At 56.9% G+C, this 21,502-nt stretch overlaps 1 protein-coding gene across 31 annotated transcripts in view; it reads right to left on the reverse strand.

Moving 5' to 3' along the window:
* ATP2A3 (ATPase sarcoplasmic/endoplasmic reticulum Ca2+ transporting 3) overlaps positions 1-21,502 on the reverse strand; it is a 37,642-nt gene that overhangs the window by 14,294 nt on the left and 1,846 nt on the right. For 12 of the 31 annotated variants that reach the window (XM_077969925.1, XM_077969918.1, XM_077969915.1 and 9 more), the window contains exons 2-11: positions 11,835-11,917; positions 10,095-10,199; positions 9,769-9,907; positions 9,232-9,312; positions 8,995-9,080; positions 5,598-6,062; positions 3,272-3,360; positions 2,961-3,063; positions 1,642-1,773; positions 865-990 (exon numbers count right to left, since the gene is read on the reverse strand). In XM_077969925.1, the coding sequence (XP_077826051.1) occupies positions 865-990; positions 1,642-1,773; positions 2,961-3,063; positions 3,272-3,360; positions 5,598-6,062; positions 8,995-9,080; positions 9,232-9,312; positions 9,769-9,907; positions 10,095-10,136 (1,263 nt within the window). In that variant the 5' untranslated portion in view covers positions 10,137-10,199; positions 11,835-11,917. Of the gene's footprint in view, positions 1-783; positions 991-1,641; positions 1,815-2,929; positions 3,064-3,271; positions 3,361-5,597; positions 6,063-8,994; positions 9,081-9,231; positions 9,313-9,768; positions 9,908-10,094; positions 10,200-11,834; positions 11,970-12,176; positions 12,195-21,502 lie in introns of all 31 variants that reach the window. The other 19 variants (XM_077969911.1, XM_001092550.5, XM_077969913.1 and 16 more) reach the window with 8 other exon arrangements.

Consider the following 21,502-nt stretch of genomic DNA (forward strand, 5'->3'; position numbering starts at 1 on the left):
GACTAAGATAAGGGGAAAGGCCACCCAAGGGTACACACACAAGGCAGGGACCAGAATCCATTCTTTGAAAGTTCAGAGTGAGAACCAAGTGGGTCCCCCTGTGAGACAATCTAAAGGGAATGGGGGGAGTGCTGGGGTGGGGGCAGCCACACACCTAGCGATGCCCTTCCCCCACCAGCCCACAGCTGACCCGGGCACTGCTATGTTTTGCAGGCAGGGGTGGGAACGGCATCTCCTGCAGGCCCTGCCTCCCTGGTGCTACTCGGCTTCCAATTTGTTAGGGGCCTTAGCAGCAGGGAGGCAGGCTGAACCCTGCCTGGGGACCAGAAATAGAGCCACGCACAGGGTGTGGCAGGCATAGCCCTGGGAAGGGGGCCCAGGGGTGACAGGCCCCTCAGTGGCCTCAGGTCTCACCTCCGACCTCACCCCGGGCCTAGAAACAGTCTCTAAAGCTCCTTCAATGGCTTCTCCTGCTCCTAAAAGGTCACCCGGACACTAACTTTTCCAAGTGGCCGAAGCTCTCAGTACAGAAGCCTTTTCATTTCAAAAGGGGTTTAAACCTTCCTTGCAGGGTGTAGCTAGAGCTGTATTTCCCCCTCCAGGTTTGGGAGCAGCAATGGAGACGCTGTAGACAGTGGTCTGCACGGGAGTTGATTCCTTTCCCTCCCTGGGACTCAGTTTCCGAAACACGGAGCACCAAGGGTAGCACCAACCACCCCCACACCACCGGTTAGGGGCAAAAGGGGCTCCTGAGAACTTCTAACCCAACCCTGTCATTCACACGGGGAGACTGGGGCTCACAGAGGAGCGTGGATGACCAGGTGCCCCAGGGTGCGCAGGGGCCCAGGCCAGACAGGCCCCCACCTTCACAAACATCTTGCTGCCCTGGCCGGCAGGGTGGGGGCGGGTGGGCGTGCAATAGACAGACATGGACTTCCGGTCTCGGGAGAACTCCAGGGTGAACTCTTTCCGCATCAGCTGCTTGATGACCTGCGGGGTCCAGGCAGGTCAGGGCATGAAGGACAGAGCCAGCGACTCTCGCCTGCCTTCCCACCAGCTGCTTGTCCCCAAAAGAGACTCTTGCTTTGTGTGGGATAAACATCTGTGCTCCTCTGACCCTGCCATTCAAGGCCTCCCTTTCCCTCTCCAGCCCCAGAAATGGCAATACGCTGCCATTTCCTGACCATGCTGTGTGCAGACTAACTCCAAACCCTTGTCCGCACTCAGCCTTCTCCCCGCTTTTCTCCAAGTCTGTCTTCACTGTCAGCCGGGAGCGGTGGCTCACGCCTGTAATCCCAATCCCAGCACACTGCAAGGCCGAGGTGGGCGGATCACCTGAGGTCGGGAGTTTGAGACTAGCCCGGACAACATGGTGAAATCCTGTCTACTAAAAAATGCAAAAATTAGCCGGGTGCAGTGGCACACGCCGGGAGATTGAGGCACAAGAATCACTTGAACCCGGGAGGCGGAGGTTGCAGTGAGCCAGGACTGCACCACTGTACTCCAGCCTGGGCGACAGAACAAGACTCTGTCTCAAGAAAAAAAGAAAGAAAAAAGACTTCACTGTCCTCTCTGCCTTCTCCAGATGTCCCAGAAACCCCAGCCATGCAGCTGGAGGCCTGAGCCCCCAGCCCTGCTCACCGCGTTACAGGCGCCAGCTCGCTCCACCCGGGACAGGGCCTGCAGGTCGGTGTCAAACACGTTCATCTTCTCCACCAGGCACGTCAGAGCTGTCTCCGTGGCTTCTCCCACCTTCTCGTACACACCCTTGGCCTGGCGAGGACCCAGGGCATAGGGAGTGAGGAGCAGGCAGCCTCCAGCCTGTGCCCCCAGCCTCACTCACTCCTTGCCCCGAAGCTGCCTTTGCTGAAGTTCTGTGTAATCTCCTTTACACAGGTCTGTGAGCCCTTCCGAGCCTGGCTGCCCTGCGGTTGGGGTGGTGTCTGACACTGACATTCAGCCCCCCACCCTGGCATTGATCGCCACACACCTTCCCTGCCCTCCGCCTGCATCTCCGTCCACTTCCTGTCAGCCTCCTTCACCGGTTTCTGCTGTCTGGGCCTGCTCCCGCCCTCCCACCTGCCCTCCCTGGGGCCCTTTGCTGAGCCCCAAGCCCACATGTCCAGCTGCCTGCTGAACCTTGTTCCCTGGGGGCCCCTCAGGCCACCACCCCTCCCGCTCTCTGTATTTGCCACTCCAGTGGCAGCCCCAGCCAACAGAGCCACCAGGAGCCACCCCGGCCTCCTCCCTCTCTCTTCCACCTCACCAGTCACCAAGTCCCAGGATTTTCAGCTCCTAAATCTCTCTGACCCGTGCCTTCTCCCCTCTCCCCGAGGCTTCAGCCAGGGCTCCGCCCGCATCTCTCTAGCCTGAATGACCACACAGGCCTCCCTGACTTCAGCCCTCTCCTCTGTCCTCCACAGGGAAGCCTCGGTGATCTTCTGTAAATGCACACATCTGACCATGTCACTGTCCTGCTCAGAACTCTTCGGTGGTGCTCTACTGCCCTCAGCTTGGCCTCGGACTGGGTCTGGCCAAGGACCTTCCCTTGGGCAGATGCCTGCTGCATGCCCATTCCACTGCCCCAGCCACGTGAACGGCAGTCAACGCCTAAGTCGCAGGAGGCTTTAACTGAATGTGGGCCTTTTGTGGGCTGCGCCTTCTGCTTCAAACGTTTTCTTAGTCCTGTTCCCCAAATCTTTTTCCTCCACAGGTTTCCCCAGCCCTTCAGCCCCTTCCATGGTAGTCCCCCACGGCCCAAGAGCTCTGGGGGAGGGTTCTGAAGCCTGTCTGAGGAAAGGGAGGGGCGGCAGAGAGCGGTGGGCAGGGGTAACCGTGCTCCCTGGGTGTGGCACTTCCAGGGTGCAAGGGCTGCCAACCCTGGGAGCTTTGAAGCTGGGAAAAGGGTCTGTCCTGGTGGCCGGCATACTAGGGAGGTCATGAAAGGGGGTGGAGCCCACCTCATTGTAATCCAGCGCCGAGTCGTTGCACAGGGCGCAGATGGTCGCCAGCTCCACCAGCCCATCGAACTGGCCACAGCGCACAGGCAGATTCCCCTGCCGCCTGTGGAGCCGGGGCGGTCACCACGAGGACCTCGGCCCCGCCCCCGGGAGGGGCTCCGCCCCTGGCCCCGCCCCCGGGAGGGGCTCCGCCCCTGGCCCCGCCCCCGGGAGGGGCTCCGTCTTCTGGCCCCGCCCCCAGGGGCCTCCCACGGACACCTCGGCCCCGCCCCCAGGCCGCCCGCCCGCCAATCCCCTGGCCCCGCACTCACACTTCGCCCTCGGGGGTATACGTGGTACCCGAGATGGTGAACTCGTGCAAAAGGCAGGAGCCCGCATCGGCCTCGGCTACCACGAACATCTGGGGAGCGCAGGGGCGTGCTTAGGCGGGCGGGGTCGCCTCCCTCCTCCCTGGGCAGCCAGATTGAATAAAGCCCGACCCCAGGGTGGGGTCCTGCAGGCCCCCTGCCCCACCAAGAGCCAAACCGGCCTGGCCGTCCGTCCCCACCAGGAGGGAAATAGAACGCAGGGTCCAGGCTGAGGCAGGGACTGTCTGCTCTGCCAGGTGTGTCCCGCTCCGGTTTGTCCAAATGTCCTGGACTTCTGAGGGATTTACGGCAGATTCTTCAATGCTCTGGGGGCAGCTGCCAGCTTGAGAGAGCCCTGAGCTAGGCAGAAAGCCTGAGTCCTTACCCATCTCACTGTGTGACCCCTGGCCAAGTAGCTGAGCCTCAGGGTCTCCACTAGTAACATGGGAACCGCCCCCTCCTTTGCCTTCAAGGAAATGAGTTCCTGGCCTTCAAGGGAGATGTCCCCAGAGAGTGAGTCCCTGCCCCAGGGCCTGATGGGTCACCCAGTCCCCACCTGTGCACCTCAGGGACAGGGGGGCTTACCTGGCCCAGGATGCCTATTTCTTTGTCTGTTCAGCCAGCTCTGCTGGGGAGACAGTTCTCGCTTCCTGGACATGGCCTTGCTGCACATTCTCAAGCAAATGGCCAGCCCAGAGCCCAGTAGATACATAATAAGTGTCCTTTCCTTCCCACTCTCCTCCCTACTCCTGGGGATAGTCACCCAAGCAAGCACAGCCCAGCATCCAGCACGTAAGGCCTCTACAACTTCCCCACACTGCACTTTTAAAATGTTTGTTATTAGCTGGGCATGGTGGCTCACGCCTGTAATCCCAGCACTTTGGGAGACCGAGGCGGGTGGATCATGAGGCAGGTGGATCACGAGGTCAAGCTTGATTGAGACCATCCTGGCCAACATGGTGAAACCCCGTCTGTACTAAAAATACAAAAATTAGCCAGGCATGGTGATGCGTGCCTGTAGTCCCAGCTACTTGGGAGGCTGAGGCAGGAGAATTGCTTGAACCCAGAAGGCAGAGGTTGCAGTGAGCCAAGATCGTGCCATTGCACTCCAGCCTGGGCGACAGAGTGAGACTCCATCTCAAAAAAAAAAAAAAAAAAAAAAAAAAAAATCTTTATTAGGGCACAGGGCTGTAATCCCTGCACTTTCGGAGGCCGAGGCAGGTGGATCACTTGAGGTCACGAGTTACAGACCAGCCTGGCCAACATGGTGAAACCCCATCTCTACTAAAATACAAAAATTAGCTGGGCGTGGTGGCACTGCCTGTAGTCCCAGCTACTTGGGAGGCTGAGGCAGGAGAATCACTTGAACCCGGGAGGCAGAGGTTGCAGTGAGTTCAGATCATGCCACTGCACTCCAGCCTAGACAACAGAGTGAGAGTCTGCCTCAAAAAAAAAAAAAAAAAAAATCTCATTCTTAGTCAAGAAACACTCTGTTTAAATAAAATCCTACGAGGGCTTTTAGCAGGACAGTAAAGGTTGCTAGCACCCCTCCCCAAAAGCAGCCTTTGATGGGCTCCTAGAAGGCCTTAGGGTCTCAGAATACAGAGCCTGGGTTACCAAGCCCAGTGGGCAGATATGGAAACAGCGGTGACAGACAGGCACTGGGGGCCTGGGAAGGGTGGGGAATCCATAGCCTTCACCATCTCCCCACTCACCCATCTGCTGGGCCAGGAGGAGCCTTCTGCCCCATGGACCTGCTGAAGTCTCAGCCAGAATCCCTTGGCCATGTGGGGGGTGGGCCCAGGATGTGGGATCAAGTGCCAGGGAATGAATAATTCCTGCCCCGGCCCTTCCCGGGTTACCGGAGCTGGCTTATCTGGTGACAGGTGTTGACTGCACAGAGCCATGCTGGGACAGGATGGAACCCGGGTCCAGGTCCAGCTTGATTCCTACGCCAAGGCTGAGCTTGAGCCTCTCCTTTGTCCTTTACGTTTACCTAGCAGGCCTCACACAGCCAGGCTTCCGATGAGGAGACTGAGGTTAACAGACTGTCAGCAACCTGGCCAGGGCCCCACAGTGCCGCACAGGCCTCAGTGACATGAGGCTACCCAGGCATGATTTGCTATAGCCTCCCTGTCATCTCATGAAAACCTAGACCTGCTCTGGGCCAAGGGGCAGCCCACAGGTTCTCTCCTCCATCCCTCACTGAAAAGGAGGTCGGGGAGAGACCCAGAGAGGTAGCCCAGCCCGCTTAGCAATGCACAGCAACATCAAGCTGGCCGTCACTCACCCGGCAGACAGACATCTGATTGGTGGTGAGCGTGCCCGTCTTGTCGGAGCAGATGACCGAGGTGCAGCCCAGGGTCTCCACGGAGGGCAGGCTTCTCACGATGGCGTTCTTGCGTGCCATGCGCCTCGTGCCCAGTGCCAGGCACGTAGTGATGACGGCCGGGAGGCCCTCGGGGATGGCCGCCACGGCCAGGGCCACGGCGATCTTGAAGTAGTAGACAGCGCCGCGCAGCCAGGAGCCACCGTGGGCCGGGTCGGCGAAGTGTCCGATGTTGATGACCCACACGGCCACGCAGATCACAGAGATGGCATGGGACAGCTGCCGCCCAAACTCATCCAGCTTGCGCTGCAGCGGCGTCCGCTCGGGCTCCACCGCCGCCATCTGGCTCCGGATCTTGCCCAGCTCCGTGTGCAGGCCGGTGGCCACGGCCACACCCACTGCTTTGCCCGAGGCGATATTGGTGCCCTGGCCGAGGGAAAGACAAGGAAAAAGCTGCTCAGCAGCCAAGCTGGACCCCTGACTCCCTCAAGCCGGAGTAAGGCACTTCTCCTTCTACCCAGCTTTCTTTTTCTCCATGTTGCTAGTGCTTCTAGACTTCTGTAGCTAGGTATGCATTGGCTCCCTGCTGCCTTCCCATGACAGTGTCAGCTCTAGGAAGGCAGGGATTGGGTTCATCGCCGTATCCCCAGTGCCTAGCATGGGGCCGGGCACAGAGGAAGCACGGGGGCTGATACCGGTAATATAATGGACCAGCGCAGCACAGGCATCCGTCCCGCAAAATGTGATTCATAAACAACCACTATAGCCACACAGGAGCACAGCCGACTATGAACTCAATAAACAGCCCATTAATATTTACTGAAAAATCCACAAAACCTGAGCCTCAGCTCATCCATTTCCAAGGCTCCAGTAAAATCCTCAATTCCTAGCATAAGGGACAGCCAGCCTTGCGGCTTGGTGTCCTCTTCTGTAAAGTGATCCAGCAGAGGCCCCAGATAGTTTTTCGGAGGAGGCTGAGAACTCGGTACCCCTTCAAAAGCATATGCTGTTGAGGCTGGCGAGAGGGCAGGCCCCAGCCTCTCTTCTGTCTTAAGCGATGCAGCTCTAGTCCCCAACATGCAGGGCCCAGCCAGACAACCTTCCTGCAAAGCTTCTTTTTATTATTACTTTAGAAAATTTTTTTTGTTTAATTTTGAATTTTAGTAGAAATGAGGTCTCACTATGTTGCTCAGGTTAGTCTCAAACTCCTGAGCTCAAGTGATCCTCCTGCCTTGGCCTCCCAAAGTGCTGGGATGATAGGCATGAGCTACCAGGCCCGGCCCCTCCAAAGCTTCTTAGTGACAGCTGCTGATACTGGAGCAATGGCTGTCACCATTGCTCCCCACGCCAAGGCAAGTGCCAGGGAATAGAAGCCTGTCCAAGGCTTCCATGCAGTTAGGTAGGCCCCTCTCAAGAAGAGTTCTGGGCTGGGCGTGGTGGCTCACACCTGTAATCCCAGCACTTTGGGAGGCCAAGGCGGGTGGATCACCTGAGGTCAGGAGTTAGGGACCAGCCAGGCCAACATGGTGAAACCCTGTCTCTACTAAAATACAAACATTAGCCAGGCATGGTGGCATGTGCTTGTAATCCCAGCTGCTTGGGAGGCTGAGGCAGAAGAATGGCTTGAACCCGGGAGGCAGAGGTTGCAGTGAGCCGAGATTGTGCCACTGCACTCCAGCCTGGGCGACAGAGCGAGACTCTGTCATAAAAAAAAAAAAAAAGTTGGCCGGGCGCGGTGGCTCACACCTGTAATCCCAGCACTTTGGGAGGCCGAGACGGGCGGATCACAAGGTCAGAAAATCGAGACCATCCTGGCTAACACGGTGAAACCCCGTCTCTACTAAAAATACAAAAAAATTAGCCGGGCGTGGTGGCGGGTGCCTGTAGTCCCAGCTACTTGGGAGGCTGAGGCAGGAGAATGGCGTGAACCTGGGAGGCGGAGCTTGCAGTGAGCGGAGATCGCGCCACTGCCCTCCAGCCTGGGCAACACAGCAAGACTCCGTCTCAAAAAAAGTTATGGGTGAGTTTCACTTTCTTCATTCCTCTTCCCTTCCAGGGAGTCTTCTATCCCCTTATAACTTGTGGCCTGGGCCATTGTCTGACTGGCCTGACCCTTCCTTGTGGCCCCAAATGCTCCTTGCTGGCCTCAGGCTATTGCTGGGCAGCTGTGAGTATCACTTGCTAACTTTCTCTGAGGCCACGGAGGCAGGTCTCTCCCCCGAAAGCTGAACCCATCGCTCTCCCTGAGAAGAGCCGGGCATCATGCCTTGTGGGTCAGTTTTCCTATCGGAGAATGGACTATGCCCACCATCCTCCACCACTTTGGCAGACCTCTTTCCACTAGAGCATTTCTATTGAGTTATTACAGGGGGTCTCTGCCCCTCTCCAGGAGAAGGCAAGGTCTCCCAGCAGAAATCCAGGATGTCTGAGTTCATCCCAGCTCTGCCACTCACTGGCTGTGTGACCTTCGGCAACTTACTTAATCTCTCTGTGCTTGTTTCCTTGCTGGAAAATATTGATAACAAGCATAACAAGAGTACTTATTTCAAAGATTTGGTATAAAGATTAAATAAACTAGTATGTGTAAAGGGCTTAGAACAGTACCAGGCACACAGCCCCCAGTAAACACGAGCTATTATTACTATAAATTTGCATGTATTATCAAGAATTGATGAGGTTCTTCCCCATAGGACTTTAGTTGATTAATCTTAATGTTGGGCCAGGTGCAGTGGCTCATGCCTGTAATCCTAGCACTTTGGGAGGCCAAGGCGGGCGGATCACTTGAGGTCAGGAGTTCGAGACCAGCCTGGTGAACATGGTGAAACCCTGTTGCTACTAAAAATACAAAAATTAGCCAGGTGTGGTGGCAGGTGCCTGTAGTCCCAGCTACTTGGGAAGCTGAGGCACAAGAGTACCTTGAACCTGGGGGTGGGGGTTGCAGTGACCCGAGATTGTACCACTGCATTCCAGCCCGGGCAACAGGGCCAGAAAAAACAAATCTTTTTTTTTTTTTTTTTTTTTTGAGACAGAGTTTTTGCTCTTGTCACCCAGGCTAGAGTGCAGTGGCGTGATCTTGGCTCACCGCAACCTCCACCTCCCGGGTTCAAGTGATTCTCCTGCCTCGGCCTCCCAAGTTGCTGGGATTACAGGCACGCATCACCACACCCAGCTACCTTTTTGTATTTTTAGTAGAGACAGGGCTTCGCCATGTTGGCCAGGCTGGTCTCGAACTCCTGACCTCAAGTGATCCACCTACCTCAGCCTCCCAAAGTGCTGGGATTACAGGCATGATAATAATCTTAATGTTGTTATTTTTATCATTGTCTGGGCAAAGGCCTCAGACATTTGAGGGACTTACAGAAAACAGCATGTTCTTCTTGTCCTGGTTCACAGCTCTGGGGTCTGAGATGGCCTCTGTGTGCTTGGTCACGGACACAGATTCACCTGGTCATGGAATCAGAGATGAGAAGCCCCACATGAAGACACACCCATCCCGTGGCCCCACCCCGTGGTCCCATCCCGTGGCCCCATCCCGTGGTCCCATCCCGTGGTCCCGGTCCACTAGGTCCCGGCCTCCCGGCGGGGGGGGCCTCACCCGTCAGGATGGACTGGTCCACTCGCAGCGTGGTGGACTTGATCTCGATGAGGCGGAGATCAGCAGGCACTTTGTCCCCCACTGTGCGGGGAGAATGACTTGGCTGAGAGTGGCTTTGGGCACCACCAGCTGGGAAAAGCCAGAAGGGTTCCCAGGACCCAAGGCTGGGGCTGGGCGTCGAGTGGCTGAGCTGTGATCGCTCTGGTGGACCCCTGTCCCTCTGGCCCACAGTCTCATCTGTCCAACAGGGTTTTGGCCAAAGGGCTTTGGAGGGATCTGACGGCCACCCCCTCTGTGCATACAGCCCGAATGATGGAGGCACAGACAGGGATGGGGCTCCCAGGCCCATATAATAAAAGAAGGAGGCCCCTGTGGGAGGCTGAGGCAGGAGGATTGCTTGAACCTGGGAGGCGGGAGGTTGCAGTGAACCGAGATTGCGCCACTGCACCCCAGTCTGGGCAACAGGGCAGGACTCCATTTCAAAAATAAAATAAAATAAAAAGAAAAGAAAATAAAAAGAGGAGCCCCCTGGCATACCCGCCACTTCTACAATGTCCCCTGGGACGATGTCCCGGGCACGGATCCTCTGCACGCCCTTGCGGTCCGAGCGGATCACCTTGCCCATCTCAGGCTCATACTCCTTCAGGGCCTCGATGGCACTCTCGGCGTTGCGTTCCTGCAGAACAGAAGGCAGGCAGGCGGTCTGCCCTGCTGCCCCCAGCAGGCCGCCCCCTTGGAGTCACTCCCCTGGGGCCTGCGATGGAGCTGGAAGCAGAAGGGTCTGCAGGACGCCAGCACCAGGTGGAGGGCACTCCTAGTGGCTGGGAGACCCCCGGCCCGGTCCCACCCCCAGTGCCTCCCACCTGCCACACGCCCACAATGGCATTGGCCACGAGGATCAGCATGATGACCAGGGGCTCCACGAAGGCGGTTGTGGTCTCCTCGCCCTCCTCGAACCAGGCCAGGACCTGCAAGATCACAGCTGGTGAGCTCAGGCCCTGCTGCTGGCCAAGATCTGCTCTTCTTTTCTTTGGCACCCCGGATCTCCTGTCTGCTCCCCTGCTTTGGGGAGATAGCACTGGGGAGCCCTTGGCTTGGAGAGGGCCACTCCTCTGAGAAGGCCTTGGCATAGGATGCCCACCCCACAGGAGTGACCACCCCACCCAGGCCAACCTTCAAGGCTGTGGGGCAGTGGGACGGGTGCCTGCCCAGGCCTTACTGTCTGCCTGGAGCAGAGCATCTCAGTGTAGTCCCCACACCAGCAGCGGCAGCGGCTGGGAACTTGTAAGAAATGTTGATCTCAGGGCCTCTCCCAGACCTCCTGAGTCACAAATTCTGGGGTGGGGCCCAGTCATCTGTGTGTCAGCAAGCCTACGGATTCTTTTGAGACAGAGTCTTGCTCTGTTGCCCAGGCTGGAGTGCAGTGGCTCGATCTTGGCTTACCGCAACCTTTGCTTCCCAGGTTCAAGCAATTCTTGTGCCTCAGCCTCCTGGGTAGATAGGATTATAGGCGTCCACCACTATGCCTGGCTAATCTTTTTATATTTTAGTAGAGACGGGGTTTCACCATGTTGCCCAGGCTGAATTCCTGAGCTCACCCGCCTCGGCCTCCCAAAGTGCTAGGATTACAGGTGTGAGCCACCGCAGCCAGCCAAGCCCAGGTGATTCTGATGCATGCATCCAAAACCCATTAGGCAGCAAAGTATCACTGGGAATGGAGGAAGAGCAAGGAGAAGCAGCCAAGAGGAGGCTGCAGGAGGTTCAGACCCCAGAGTCCTTGTGGGGGGCACTAGGACCCATGAAAGGGGCTCCGGTAGCAGCACTCAGGCAGGGGCAATGTGCCCCCCAGGGGCATTTGGCAATGTCTGAAGACATTTTTATTTTTTTGAGACAGGGTCTTGCTCTGTTGCACAGGCTGGAATGCAGTGGTGTGATCACGGCTCACTGCAGCTCCGGCCTCCCGGGCCTAAGCGATTCTCCTGCCTCAGCGTCCAGAGTGGCTGGGACTATAGGCCTGCACCACCACACCCGGCTAAATTTTTTTGTATGTTTTGTAGAGACAGATTCTCCCTATGTTGCCCAGGCTGGTCTCAAACTCCCGGGCTCAAGTGATTTTACTGCCTCGGCATCCCACAGTGCTGGGATTTCAGTCATGAGATGTTAGGTCCCGCTGTCTAAAGACATTTTTGACGGTCGCAGCTGGGAGGTGCTACTGGCATCTGGTGGGTAGGGTCCAGGGATGCTGCTAAACACCCTACAGTGGGAAGCTCCCCCCCGCCGCCAACAAAGAATGATCTGGTCTAAACTGTCAGTAGTGCTGAAGGAGAGACAGCCTAGGCTACAGCAGGGCGGGGCAGGGGGCGGATGTGAGCTGGAGAGCTCGCTGAGAGCCAGAGGATAAGATGGATTAGAGGGGTCAGGTGGAAACTGGGGGCCCAATATAGGGGCCATGAGGGTTCAGGCAAGGGAAGCTGAAGTCTGAGCAGGGCAGGGCCAGGGTGTGGAGAACAAGGCCAGGCTCCAGGGCCTCAGAGCACTGCCCAGCCTGGCTCTCCCTCCAGGGTGACCCACTCCCACAGGATGGCAGGCAGGGCCCCACTTACAAAGGAGACAAGGGCGGCCAGCAGCAGGATGCGCACCAGGAGGTCCTCAAACTGTTCCAGCACCAGCTCCCACAGGGACTTCCCTGGGAACAGGAGTCATGCGTGAGGCTGGGCCCCCACCACTGACCCTTCCCACTTGGAGCTAGGATGGCCCCGGAAACCTCCCATTCTCTCCCTGCACTCGGAAGAGGGAGGACCCAGATCCCTGAGAGGCTCAGGTGGATGATCCTGGGGAGCTCAGCAAGGCCTCACTCAGCGGGGAGAGGGAAGTCACGACCTGACGGTGAAGGACCCAGGGATGCTGTTCCGCGGCCTAGCGGTCCATCACGGTGCCAGCCTCACCTTCCTCAGTCGGGAGCTCTGCAGGATCCAGGCAGCCACGGGAGCCATGAGGAGACAAAAGAGCAGTGGGTCACGCAGGGGGCCTCAGGGGAATCTGGCAGCACCTGCCCACTGTGCCCGCCCAGACCCCCACCACGGACTGGATGTATCCCCCAGGGCTCTGAGGTCACAGGATAAATGGTTTGGACCCAAATGCTTCCACCCCTCTACCCTCCCCCCACTCAGATTGAGGAAGATCTAGGGTGACTTGGCTCATCTTGGGATGAGATCGGAGCCAAGAGGGTCCTTCCAGCCCCTCCGGTCCAGCCCCTCCCTGCCCCATTTCACAGAGGGGAAACTGAGGCCTAGAAAAGAGACACTTCCCCCACCCAGGTCACACAGAGAGCGGGCTGTTCTCACGGCTCCCCTGCATAGCCCTTCCTTAGATGGCCGCATAGTCCTGTTGAGCATCTCCCACCCCCGCAGCAAGGCAGCCCCTCCCTCAAACGGAGAACACCGGCTCAGGCGTCTTCCGCTCACCAGGCCTCTGACATCCCTGCTCCCCTGCGACCAGCTGGACAAGGTCTGCAGCTGGGCCGACCTGCTGAGCCCCACCGCACAGCGGGGCTCCCCCTGGACAGGACCGTAGCAGCCAGCACCCCGCAGTTAGGATCCCTCCCACAGTGCAGTCCCCCCAGGCCCTGCACTCCAGGTGAGTTCAGTGAAGACCTCCCAGCCCCACCCCACATACCCAGTTTCCCCCACCCCCCAGCACAACATGGTGAAGAACATCATTTCCAAACTCCAACAGCACCCGCCTCACTTTAGGTGCTTTTTTTTTTTTTTTTTTTTTTTTTTTTTTGAGATAGAGTCTCGCTCTGTCGCCCGGGTTGGAGTGCAGTGGCCGGATCTCAGCTCACTGCAAGCTCCGCCTCCCGGATTTACGCCATTCTCCTGCCTCAGCCTCCCGAGTAGCTGGGACTACAGGCGCCCGCCACCTCGCCCGGCTAGTTTTTTGTATTTTTTTAGTAGAGACGGGGTTTCACCGTATTAGCCAGGATGGTCTTGATCTCCTGACCTCGTGATCCGCCCGTCTCGGCCTCCCAGAGTGCTGGGATTACAGGCTTGAGCCACCGCGCCCGGCCAGGTGCTTTTTTTTTTTTGAGACAGAGTCTCGCTCTGTCGTCTAGGCTGGAGCACGGTGGTGCGATCTTGGCTCACTGCAACCCCCACCTCCCAGGTTCAAGCAATTCTCCTGCCTCAGCCTCCCGAGTAGCTGGGATTACAGGCACGCGGCACCACTCCCGGCTGATTTTTGTATTTTTAGTAGAAACGGGGTTTCACTGTGTTGGCCAGGTGGTCTCGAACTCCTACCTTTGTGATCTGCCCACCTCGGCCTCCCAAAGTGCTGGGATGACAGGCGTGAGCCACCACGCCCCAGCCTCGGTGCTGATTTTTATCTCCAACATTTCCCGAAGCACCTTTCATATCAGGCAGAGCTGGGTGCCTCAGGCCCCTGACGTCGTTGAATCATTCCTGCAGCCTAAAGGGGAGGCTGCAGAGAGTTCCAGCCCCTCCACTTCACAGACCGGGGCTTGAAGGATCACGGTGGAGGCGTGGCTTGAGCAAAGCCACACAATGAGTGAGTGGGTCTGTGTGGGGAAGAGAGGGGCGGGAGCCGGGCTCTGGAGGATGGGCTTGGAGAAGCTCCCCCTTCCCAGGCCACAGTCTAACCGAGCCCTGCCTTCTCTTGTCCCTTGCCACTCATAGGACGTCTCCGGACATCTGCGGCATCTCCCCGAAGCTCGTTAGCCGTGCGGAATCTGAGGCCCCGGCCCTGGCTGGCTCTCTTCCACCTCCTCCTTCCTGACACTGGAAACAGGGCCTCGCGTCGGTCCACCTGTTTTTGGCCTGCAGGCATTTCTTTCCTATGTGAGGCCTCTCCCCGGACCACCTGTTTGGAAGCTTTAGGGTCTGCACCTGGCAGCTGAACCCTGGGGAGTATCAAGCAGCCCACTGGACTGCAGGAATCCAGGAGGAAAATATATAGCCTAAAAATACACTTTCTAGCATTTTCTCCAAAGTCCTATTTTCGGCAGTGGCTGACATTTTCCGTGGAAAATGTAATCTCCAGTGTCCTGCGTCGAGATTAAAATCAAACAGACTTTTTCCTTCTGATCTATTTAGCTGAGGCGAACAGGAAAGGCGGGGGGCGGGCCAGGCCTGGTTTCTGGGCCAATTCTCCAATGGAGTAGTGTGCTTTAGAGGACACCCCAGCCATGCTCCAGCCTCAAATCAGGACAGTGCTAACCTCACGGTGTGCACGGGTAGGCTTGTGCCGGGTGCTACCCGGGAGATGCCTGTAACCCTCACCTTTCTTTGTTCTGGGCAAGGGCGAGGCCTGGGGTTGGGAAGCGTGTCGTGGGGTACACGTGCCAGCTCCGGTCCCTGTACTTCCTCACAGAGGTCCCCATGATGCCTCCTGCCTGCCTCGGCTAGTCTCTTAAAGTTCTCCTTTCTCTTTTTTTTTTGAGACAGAGTCTTGCTCTGTCGCCCAGGCTGGAGTGCAGTGGCGCGATCTTAGCTCACTGCAAGCTCCGCCTCCCAGGTTCAAGCGATTTTCCTGCCTCAGCCTCCCGGGTAGCTGGAATTACAGGCGCCCGCCACCACGCCCAGCTAATTTTTGTATTTTCAGTAGAGGCGGGGTTTCACCATGTTGGCCAGGCTGGTCTCAAACTCCCGACCTCGGGTGATCCACCCACCTCGGCCTCCCAAAGTGCTGGGATTACAGGTGTGAGCCACAGCAGCTGGCTCAGTTCTCCTTTCTCTACCTGTCGACCTGGGTCATCTCCCTTCTGCTCTCTGACCCACCCTGACCCAGGACCCACTCTTTGGTGCTCATGATGCTGTTCCCCAAATATTTCTGGTCCTCCCCACCTTGTGGGCATAGTAGGAAGGCACTGCCCGGCCCCCGTGTGACTTTTGAGAAGAAGAATGTGTATTCCTGCCAGGTTGGAGCATTGACTTTTGGTGGGGGGCTTTCTAGGAGGTCACTGTCCAGTAGAATGTCCTGTGATAGCAGAAGTATCCTCCATCTGTGCTGGCCAGGACCGGAGCCACTAGCCACAGGCAGCTGGTGCGCCCCTGGACTGTGACTAATTTCAAATTTTACTTTAATTTTCATGCATTTAAATGTAAATAGCCAAGCGGTTGGAGCTCTTTGACACTCTCCTACAGCAGCCAGCAGCCTGTGAGATGGTGTCTGCTCCATCGATCGGGGTCACAGAGTGAGGAAGGCACAGAGCCCTCGATGACCAGTCTGCTGCCAGCACTCAGCAGGCGTGAGAAAGGAGCCTCCGGTCCTTCAAGGTGCCGAGATTCCGAGGCGATGGCTGCAGTAACCAATCTGAACCTGACTGATAAACCCCTCCGCCCAGACCTGGCTTCCTCCGCAAAGCTCCCTCTCACCCCACCCCGCTGAGGAGGGAGGCCTGACCTGCCCCGAGCACAGCCGGCTCCTTGTGGGGCCTTGAGCCTCATTTGGGAGGTGAGGTACGCACACCCACCTTGAAGGCCTGCTGTGATGATCGTCATCATCATTACTATTAACAGCCACATTTACCAAGCACCTGCCAAGCAATGCCCCAGGTGCCTTCCCGCATTATCTGCAGAGAACAAATGGGAAGACGCTGGGGACCGAGCTAAGCACGTGAGGTGCTTAGCAGAGGTCATAGCAGCAGCAGCTGGTGGCGTGCGCCAGACGCGCTGCTAACTCCCTGTGTGCCTTATTCTCATGATCCTCAAACAAGCTGGGAAGGAAGATGCCATTGTTATACCCATTTTACAGAGTACACAACAGAGAGGTTGAGTGACTAGTTCTCTGTCACACAGCGGGGGAGGCCGGGAAGGGTTTTGAGCTCAGGCAGTCTGGCTCTCGATGCCCTGCTGTGGGCCTCCTGAGCTAATTCTTAGGTTGTCCTGCCTTCCCTCCTCCACGCTCTTTACCACCCACCCAAGGTCATCTGAAAACCTTGGTGTCCCATGTCCTGGTTGCTGGGCTGGATGTCCTCATCCCACCAGTCGGAGTGCCCCTCTGTAGAGAACCCAGAACCACAGCCCAAATCCTCCTATCCAAAAGGCGCTGCTGGCCTCCCTCATGGGGTTTTAGGGGCCTGCGAGGCTCTGCCTGCTCGGGCCTGGTCTGCTTCTAAATTCAACCCTGAAGGACCCAATTCTCCCCTCGCATGAATGAGCCCCAGGGTGATGGAGGGAGCCCAGGGCTGGGAGATGCCCCACTCCAGGCGTTCCTGGAAGACGCTGGCTCCTTCCTTGCTCTCTCCGAGGCTGCATGTTGGGGTCTGAGACAGTTCCCCTTGAAATGGCGGCCTTGGGCCTCTCGCAGTGCCAGCTGTCTCATCTGTTAAATGAGAGAGTGCCCTGGCTCTGCCCACTCTCACGGCCATCCGCTGGGCTGCAGGGGGCAGAGACAGGACTGGGGGGGGGTGCCACTCCCTCTGAGAGCCACAGTGGGGCTGGCCACTATTCTCTTCTGAGCCTCTGCCACGGTGAGCCCTGCCTGGCCCATGTTGCCAGGCTGAGAGGGCCTGTGTTCACGGAGGCCCCGCATGCAGGCCTGCGGTCCTGGGACAAAAGGGAGGTGATCAGAGAAGCTTTGTGGCTTAGATCAAGGAATCTGGTCCAGAGGGCTCAAGTTCAAATCCTGCTCTATCTCACAATACTTCTGTGGCCACAGGCCAGTTACCTCATCCCCTGTGTCTGTTTCTCCATCTGCAAAAAGAGGGTGATAATGGTAAGTACCTCACAAGGATGCTGGGAAGATTGAACAGCATGCATGAAGCACGTGGAATGCAGAGCACACAGTGAATACGCTCCAGCCATAATCACTTGCTAGAATATAAGCTCTAGGGTACCAAGATTTTTTTTTTTTTTTTTTTTTTGAGACGGAGTCTCGCTCTGTCGCCCGGGCTGGAGTGCAGTGGCCGGATCTCAGCTCACTGCAAGCTCCGCCTCCCGGGTTTACGCCATTCTCCTGCCTCAGCCTCCCGAGTAGTTGGGACTACAGGTGCCCGCCACCTCGCCCGGCTAGTTTTTTGTATTTTTTAGTAGAGACGGGGTTTCACCGTGTAGGCCAGGATGGTCTCCATCTCCTGACCTCGTGATCCACCCGTCTCGGCCTCCCAAAGTGGTGGGATTACAGGCTTGAGCCACCGCGCCCGGCCGGGCAGCAAGATTTTGTTAAGTGCAGCGTCTCCAGCACCCAGAGCAGCTCCTGGAGCATAACTCAGTAAACATATGTGACGAATGACTGACCTGCCTGTCCTGCTCATACAGCTTCAGTGGCTGTCTTTGGCCTACAGAATAAAGACCAATCTTAGCATGGCCTTCAGGGCCTTCCTGGATCTGCCCCCACCTGCCCTTCCAGGATCATGTCTGTATCCCGGATGTACATCTGTCCCTCCGTTAGCCAAGCCTCAGGATCGCCACTCCTGTTTTTTAGTTTATTTGTAATTCACAAATCATAATTGTATACATTTATGGGGTCCAGCATGATGTGTTGATAACCCCATTTTGCCAAACCTTCTCCTCCTCATATATATATATATATATATATATAGGTTTTTTATATATATATATAGGTTTATATATATATATATAGGTTTATATATATATATAGGGTTTTTTTTGTTGTTTTTGTTTTTTTTTCCCACACGGAGTCTCATTCTGTTGCCAGGCTGGCGCAATCTCGGCTCACTGCAACCTCTGCCTCCTGGGTTCAAGTGATTCTCCTGCCTCGGCCTCCCAAGTAGCTGGGATTACAGGCACCTGCCACCACGCCAGGCTAATTTTTTATTTTTATTTTTAGTAGAGATGAGGTTTCACTATGTTGACCAGGCTGGTTTCGAACTCCTGACCTCAAGTGATCCGCCCACCTCGGCCTCCCAAAGTGCTGAGATCCCAAGATGCTAGCCACCGGCCTTCCTCCTCCCACATTTTACTTGTGCCATTCCTTCTGGGCACAGCAGCATCCCATCTCCTCATCTGAACCCCCTTTCCCAGAAGCCCCTCCCCTACCTCATCGATGTGCCCTTCTCTGAACAGTCGCCAGTATCCCCCCGCCACACTGGAACACTTCCAGGGCGGGGCGGGACTGAGTCATCCCTGTGTTTATGCTGAGTCCTTACAATCACTGTTTACTCTGTTGCTCCGTGGTGTGCGCCCATAGTCCAGAGCCAGGGAGAAGGGGGGCAAGCGATGCCCCGGGCTGCCCCCCGGCTCCACACCCCCTGCTCCCCTCATCCCCCTTCTACTCCTTCCTTCATTGGAAACTGGTATTTCAGCTTCTAAATGTCAGTTGCAGCCGGGAGAGGCAAGCACTCACCAGGTCTTCCTCAAAGGTAAATTTACAGAGCAATTAAATCGTCACTTGCAGAGTCAGGGAGAGGCCCTGGCGAGGCAGGGCCCGCCCAGCCCACCTGGCCCTGCCTGTGTCTCCGGGGTCCACCTGGAGTGGACACCTGACCTTGCTCTGCGGGGGCCGCTGCGGGGCCTTGGGAAGCAGCTCTCCGCTCTGCAGAGGGGCCGGCAGCACCCCTGGCTTGTCCGGAGCTGGAGATGAAGGTTTGCCCAACATCTCTTCGCCCGACTGTGTTGTGGGAAAAAACAGGCCCTGCCTTAGGGTGCAAGAGGGTGAGGGGGCCCAGCTGGGCAGGCCTGATGCTGCTCCTGGGGGGCTCCGGCTGCCCAGCAGAGGCCAGTGGGAGTGAAAACTAGGGTGAAGCATGAAAGACGTTGAGCTTCCAAAGGGCTGCAGGCAAACCACACCCTCTCAGATCCTGCATGGCCCTTATGGGATCTCAGGGTCCCAGCCATGCTGTCCTGAGGAGCAGCAGGTCCAGGAAGGGGCAGGTCTGCCCAAGGCCACCCAGCAAGCAGGGCCACTCGGATGGATGGCTACCTCCTCCCGACACACTCCGTTCCTCTTGGCCTGGTTTCCTTGGGCTACGCATATGGGTTGCCCGAGTTTCAGCGCCAACTAGGGCCTGGAACTTATTTGAGGGCAGCAAATAAGGCCAGAGCCAAGAAGCCGCTGGCAGGAGTCTAAATCTGGACCACCTGTCCCACCTGGCAGCCCTGGGGCCAAGGCGCTCATGCAGATGGGCCGCGTGTGGCCCAGGAAGGCAGGCTTCTGCCCGGCTCGCCAGTTCCCTTGAACAGAGACCACCCCAGGACACCTCCTGGGATCTGCCCAACTCCCATGTCACTGGGGTCTCCAGGAAGTTTAGCTACAGGCAGGACATGCCCAACAGAGCCAGGTCTCTTGCCTTGGCTCCAGTCCAGCAGAGGAGATGGGCAGCCCAGCCCATCTGGTGGTTCCTTACCATACAAAAAGACACCCAACGTGACTTTAAACAGAAAGAGGCCAAGCAAACCTACGAGAGGACTCTTCCCCCAGACTGGCACAGATCAAACCGTCTGGTCCTCCCCTGCACTGGCGAGGCAGCGGAGAACGAGCCGGTCACTCGGCACAACCGCACAGAGAACCAACTCTTTAGTGACAGCTGACGACCCTGAAAATATACACCCACTTAGACCCCACAGTTGCACCCCCAGGAATGCGTCCTTCAGTGATATTCACAAGTGCGTGACATGATGTGGCAACAAGAATACTCCTTGCGATACTGCGCGTCATAACAGAGGCTGCCAACACCACAAGCGTCCACCAGAATTCAGAGAAAAGCCACACGCCGAAATCCCACGCAGCCACCAGGAAGCCCCACCGTGCCCTTCCTGGCACCGGCTCCAAGAATGACTGTCAAGGTCAAAGCAGGGACAAAGAGCACTTCTCCTCCTCCTGCTTCCGTGTGGGAAAAGATCACAAGGTCACAGCTCCAGATGTGTGTATGCACGGACTGTCTTGGGAAGAAGACACAAGAAACTGGGAGGACTGGGAATGGGTGGCTGGGAAGAGTCGGAGACTTTGCTGTGTACCTTTTGTACCTTGAAGCTGGCACTGTGCACATTTTTATTCAAAAAATAAAAAAGACGTAAAAGAAAAAGCCCCCCAAGGAAGCTGAACTCTGGGTACCTCTGGCACCTACAAAGGTGGGCTCACAGGAGGTGCTGGGGCCAGGAGCCTCCCCACTCACTCCCTGTTGGGACTTGGGGCAGATGCTGTTTTATGTGTGAGTGGAGGGGGTTCCTGGCTAGCATGCTCACTGGCTGTGCTGCTGAGGCTTCCCAGCTCTGAAGCATCTGTCTGCAGTGAACGGGGAGGGTGGAAGGTGGGGTGGGATCCCCAGCCCCTGCCTCCCTTCCTCCCTCCCCCAGCAGAATTTGCAAGCTTCAGGACTTAAGCAAATGACTTCCTTGTGGTTTCCACACTAACGACCTTGCAGGTGCACAGCCTCCTGGGGTGGGGAGAACACACGTCTCTGGGATGTCCCTTCTACCCACAGGCCTGACCCACCCTGCCACGCAGCTGGTGGCCAAGAGCCCGCCCCAGCCTCTTCTGCGACAAGGAAGGATGACTTGGTGTCTGTGACCTCAGTAAAGACTCACAAACAACCCTGGGAGATGGGTTCTATGGTAGCCTCACGTATGGAGAAGAAACGGAGGCACAGAGAGGCAAAGAGGCTGGTCCAGCATTGCACAGCTATGAAGGGGCAGGGGTAGCGTTCAAAGCCTCATCAGCCCCACTCCAGCGGCTGTGCTAGGACATCTGCGCTTCCTCCTCAAGCCACGGCAAGCATGTGGCAGGAAGGAACAGCTGGCTTCCCTCTGCTCACCTAATGACTTCTACAGCCCTGGAATGTCCCCCAGTCCCAATCAGTGATCTGAGAGAAGAGCCCTCTAGGGACCCACGGAGGCTGGAGGCAAAGCTGAAAAAGCTGCACCAGTGGACCCAAACTCCTAGCATAGGCGCCGACACCAGAGTTCCGGAGCCTGCAGAACTTGTGACTCTCTTGTACAGGTGGAGAAACTGAGGCCCAGAGAGGCGCAGGTACCCAGTGCTAGCTCCACCACCTACTGTGTGACCTCGGGCAAGTGGTTTAACCTCTGGGTGCCTCCGTTTCCTCCTGTATAAAATGGGGATGACAACAGTTCCTCCCTTACGGAGTTGTTTTGGGGAGGAAATGAGATAATAGATGAAAAATGCTGAGAACAGTACCTGGCACATAGTAAGTGCTCAGTGAACATCAGCTTTTATTATTAATACTATCAACTCCCAGAGGATCCAGGGGAGCCCAGCAATACCCCTCCCCAACTTCTCCCATCACAGCCCAACACACATCCACCCTCTGTGCACCTACATACCACGCCAAGCC

This window comes from Macaca mulatta, chromosome 16, assembly GCF_049350105.2.
Source record: "Macaca mulatta isolate MMU2019108-1 chromosome 16, T2T-MMU8v2.0, whole genome shotgun sequence".
Classification (NCBI taxonomy): Eukaryota; Metazoa; Chordata; class Mammalia; order Primates; family Cercopithecidae; genus Macaca; species Macaca mulatta.